At 47.4% G+C, this 5000-nt stretch overlaps 2 protein-coding genes across 2 annotated transcripts in view; one reads left to right on the top strand and one right to left on the bottom strand.

Moving 5' to 3' along the window:
- pi4k2a (phosphatidylinositol 4-kinase type 2 alpha) overlaps window positions 1-2302 on the top strand; it is a 9559-nt gene extending 7257 nt beyond the window's left edge. The window contains exons 6-9 of the mRNA XM_084191444.1: window positions 23-122; window positions 314-447; window positions 545-604; window positions 1288-2302. Of these exons, the coding sequence (XP_084047570.1) occupies window positions 23-122; window positions 314-447; window positions 545-604; window positions 1288-1449 (456 nt within the window). The 3' untranslated portion in view covers window positions 1450-2302. The remainder of the gene's footprint in view (window positions 1-22; window positions 123-313; window positions 448-544; window positions 605-1287) is intronic.
- On the bottom strand, window positions 2248-5000 carry avpi1 (arginine vasopressin induced 1). The gene is made up of 2 exons (XM_084191445.1): window positions 3986-5000; window positions 2248-3446 (listed from the first exon to the last, which is right to left on the bottom strand). Exons 1-2 carry the CDS (start codon window positions 4345-4347, stop codon window positions 3218-3220), a joined length of 591 nt encoding a protein of 196 aa, XP_084047571.1. The 5' UTR covers window positions 4348-5000; the 3' UTR covers window positions 2248-3217.

Here is a 5000-nt window from a genome sequence, read left to right as displayed (position 1 = left end):
CCCCTCCTCTCTCTCTGTCCAGGACACAGACTGGGTAGTAGTGAAGGATCCTATCATCCAGCTAGCTGCTATAGACAACGGACTGGCCTTCCCTCTCAAACACCCCGACTCCTGGAGAGCCTGTAAGCACCTCCTCAACCAATCACAGAGCAGCTTGTAGAGATGCACTTTCCCACTGACCAATCACAGAGCACCTTTATAGAGATGCACCTTCTCTGTGACCAATCACTGCTTTTCTTATTAAGACGGATTCCCTCCTCAACCAATCATTGCATTTCTAACTAAAATGTATTCATTCTTTGACCAATCACAGACCCATTCTACTGGGCGTGGTTGTCCCAAGCCAAGGTTCCGTTCTCCCAGGAGATCAGAGAGCTGGTTCTGCCCAAACTGGCCGATCCCAACTTTATCAAAGATCTGGAGGAAGACCTATACGAACTGTTTAAGGTGAGGGAGGGAGCAAACTTCAAACTTGACTGATTATCCAATCTTTGATGGTGTTTCTATTTGAGTATTTTTGACCCTTGACCTGTGTGTGTTGCAGAAAGACCCAGGCTTCGACAGGGGGCAGTTCCACAAGCAGATAGCTGTTATGAGAGGACAGGTATGTTTAAATACGGCCTCTTTAAATAACATACCGTAAAACTTCAATTAAACGCAGAGTCTCAGAAAAGCCGACTGTCCCTTTATTAATAGCCGGACACCGGCACACATTTCAGCAGATAAAAGCCGGGTCTAGTTTAATTGTTTACAAGTGAACGTCAGTGAGTAATGTAAAGGAGAGCAACATCAGTGCCATGGATGAGACGGCAGTGTGGTCTGACGTGGTCGGCTCAACTACAGCCGATACAAGAGACTGGATGAGTGAGCGAATGGTGCTGAAGCATGACATCAGCGCTGTGCAGTAGACAGTCTAGTCTCGGCAAGTCTAACCTGCGATGGATTTGTTATTCCACTGTTTATACTGGTCACAATAAACCGCCTGGTAGTCTTTTCAACATTTTATTGAGCAAAAGCTGCGTGCATTAAGGAAATAGAAGCCTGTCTCTAAGGAGCGCAGGTTGTGTTCAGTGATTGAAGCAAATAAATGCCGGGCTATTAATTAAAGTTAACTTGGAAATAACTCCTCATTATTATTATGTAGATCAGTCAGTCAGTCAGTCACAATTGACCCACAATGCATCACAGATTTCATGCTCTTGAACACAGCCATTATCAAGAGTATCTAACCTGTCTTTCTCTCTCTCATTCCTCCACCCCCCCCTCTCCCTTACTATGGTGGCCCAGATCCTGAACCTCAGCCAGGCTCTGAAGGACAGTAAGACCCCCCTCCAGCTTGTCCAGATGCCTCCAGTCATAGTAGAAACAGCCAGAGCACCACAGAGAGCCAACAGTGAGTCCTACACACAGAGCTTCCAGAGCAGGAGACCCTTCTTCACCTGGTGGTAGAGGAGGAGGAGGAGTGAGTGAGTGAGTGTGTACGTTGAATGTATGTGTGTAGTATGTAGGTCAACATGTGTGTGTAAAGGGCAAAATAAGAGTGAGGAGTCTTCTCCTCCCCCCAACGGACACAGACGGTATTGGAGGAAGACGAGGAGGACTGAAGAAAAAGGAAGAGAGTTATATCCCTCCCTCTGTTTGTCACTGTGCCTTGTTTGGATGTCAAATACAACAATGAAAAAGAATGGAGTGTATATGATGGGCTCAGTAAACTCCCTTTCTACGGAGTTGCACACCGGTTACGTCCCAAATGGCACCCTATTCCCTATATAGTGCACTACTTTTGACCAGGGGCCCATAGGGTGCCATTTGGGATGCTACCACTTAACTCAGCCACGGCAGTTTAAAGCCTCTCTCTCTGTTTGGGTGAGAGGTGGTGTTGCATTCCTTATGACAGTCACTCTGTGGACAGCAGCAGCCACGCTGACTCATTGCTCTCACGGCTCTCTACTGCCCCCTTTCTCGTCGGGTGAGGAACTGCAAGGTACTGCAGCGCATTGGGAGTTTTAGGGGGCCCAGTTTGGAGAAACTATTACTTATTTCCCTTCATTTTGGAAATACATGCATCTTTTTATTTCTGCCATTCTGTAGTCGAACACATTTAAGACGTCTCCCGTCGCTTCGGTTTACTTTGATTTCTGTTGTTATTTTTATTTTCATGACTTGTGAGAGAAACACACCATCAGGACTTCCTGCTGTTGCCACAGATTCTAACTGACCTGAAATGTATTGTGACAATGCACTGTATAATTTGTATGTAATATATTTAATGAAAGATTATAACAAAACTGTATTACATTAATACCATTTATCTTGTCGTTTGTGTTGATAAATGTGTTTTATTGAGAGAGAATACTTTATTTTCCCCCCACTTTATTTGGTGAGGACATTCACCTATTTGTCAGGCAAACATATGCACACAAATACATATATGCAAGTTTACTTTGACAGATTTGCATGTTAAATGGATAGTTCACTCAAACTAAATCTTAGTTTTGTTCATTAGTCCAGTGTTGGACCACTTTCAGTACAGAGTGATAACTGTCATGTGTTTGACATCATATGATGCAAAACGCATCATCATCATCATCCCAATTAATGCTCTGTAAATGTCTTACCATGTTGTTTACACCTCTCCAAGTCCTTTCAGATCTAGTGGTAGGCTATCTTCCAGGTATAGCTTTGTTTATAGAGAACAATTTCTAGTGTTACTGGCTTTTCTACGAAGTCCATGCCTTTGGGATTTTTGGACCACACAGGCCGCTTTCGAGAGGATCAAAACCGCAATGTATCATGGGTAAATTGTGACTGACTGACTGACTGACTGATCTACAAATAATAATGAGTTGTTATAATGATGCAAGGTGGTTTGTAGATTCGGCAGTCACCTGCAGTGGTTTTGATGCTCTCGAACACGGCCATAGTCACCTGCCGATAGTGTTGTAGATCAGTCTGTCTGCTCTGACCAGTCAGTGAACAGTGACTGAGCAGGATTGATGATGCTCTCAAGCAGTCATTGTGATGCTGCAGTTCTCTCCCTTCCTTTGGTTACAGTGACAACGCCTCAACAAGGAAGGTTAGGTTGACAGAGTGGTCAAAAACGTCCTTCATTCAACTCTTAACACACATGGCAACTCTATATTGAACGACACCTCACTCTGATTGGTGGGAATGGAAAACGGACCAATCACAGAGCAGCTTTACGACAGGTTAAAGGTCAGTGGAGAACGCGATGGAGGTAGTGTTCTGGGTCCTTGGTCCTCTCCTGCCTCGTCGCGGCCCCCAGCCTCCCCAGATGGGGTCTCTCTGAGGGCCTCAGTGCGTCTGTCAATGGGGCGCCCCCCTCTGCACCCGTCGACCCCCCGGGGAGGGGTTCCAGCTCTCCGATATCACTGGGGTCCCCCTCTTCATCGTCCTCCTCAGGGTGGTCCAAACCCTCCTTAATCCTGGAAGGAAGGAGGGAGGGAAGGTGAGAGATCGGGAGGGAGAGAGGGAAGTGTCTTTTAAAACAAAGTCACAGTGGAAACAAATGGAACTGGTATTTCAGTTCCTTCCTGAATGGACATAGAATTGGGCCCAACCCTGCTTCCACCTATCAGGGTTCTTCAGGGCCTGTATGTATCAAGCCTTTCAAAGTAGTAGTGCTGATTTAGGATCAAGTTTTGCCTTTTAGATCACAAAGAATAAGATTAGATATTTAATTGATCAGTCAGTTAATCGGAAGTTAAATGTGGAGAGTCTGTCTAGTCAGGTGGCGGAGGTAGTTAAAGGATTTGATCTAACTGTCTGTTGATGCCAGGCCAAATACCCTTGACCTGGTTTCCTCTCTTTCATTCTCTGTCTCTCTCTGTCTCCTCTTTCCTTCTCTCACTGTGCTCTCTCTCGCTCCATCTGTCTCTCACTCCTTTCTCTCCCCTCTATCCCTCTTTCTCCTTCTCACACACTCCTCTCTCACACTCTCTCTCTCTCGCTCTCTCTCTCTTACCTGAGGTGTCCGAATGCTTTCAGAAACTTGGGTTCTCTGTGTCCCTCCATCCTGATACCACTCCTGCTTCTGGCTCTCACCCTGAACCCCACCAATGCCCGGGCCAGCCCTGTATCCATCTCCCCCTCCTCCCTCTCCTCCTCTCCTCCCTCTCTCCCTCCGTCTCGCTTTCCTCCACCCCACACCAGTCTTGCCCGCTGCTCTGCGTCCCGATCCCCGGCCACTTGGAACAGCCGTCTCAGCTGACGCAGGTTCACCCCCGCGAAGATGTTGGAACATCCTGACTTCCTGCTTCGCCTCTTTTCATGCTGCCAGAGCAGGGACGGACCATCCGCCACATAGGGGGGTTCCGGGTCCTCCATAACCCTCAGAGAGGGTGAGGAGGAGAGCGATGGAGGATTAATGAAAGAGATGGAGTGATGATAGTTGAGGAGGAGAGAGGGAGGGATGAGGTAGTAGGAGGGAGATCAGGTTTATGAGAGATGGATTGAAAGAATAGAGGGACTCCAAGACAACTCTGTCGACACCTGCAAACAAACAGACATCAAACATTAACCAAACGTCGTTAGCCCCTGACCAGGGCTGGCAACTGCCCAGCAACCGAGATACTCTGTTTGTGGGGTGACAGCCTTATCATTGGGCCTCAGACCACACAATGGTTGCATCCCAAAATGGCACACTATTCCCTATATAGTGCACACTGGGCCCTGGTCAGAAGTAGTGCACTACATGAGAATAGGGTATTTGGGATGTAGCCAAAGACACTGTAGGGTGTCAAGGAAATACAAACACATGCAGTGTAAGCCTGCTTAGAGAGGGGGAGGAAGGAGGGGGGGAGAGGAGAGGGAGGAGAGGAGAGGGGGGGGGGAGAGGAGAGATAGGGGGATAGGAAGAAGAGAGAGGGGGAGAGGAGAGAGAGGGGGATAGGAAGAAGAGAGAGGGGGAGAGGAGAGAGAGGGGAGAGGAGAGAACAGAACGTTTTAAAGCTGGTTGTTGACTCCAACAAGGGATAAAG

The sequence above is a fragment of the Coregonus lavaretus genome (assembly GCF_964263955.1).
Source record: "Coregonus lavaretus genome assembly, contig: HAP1_SCAFFOLD_5799, whole genome shotgun sequence".
Lineage (NCBI taxonomy): Eukaryota > Metazoa > Chordata > Actinopteri > Salmoniformes > Salmonidae > Coregonus > Coregonus lavaretus.
This window is presented reverse-complemented; position numbering and strand designations above follow the sequence as displayed.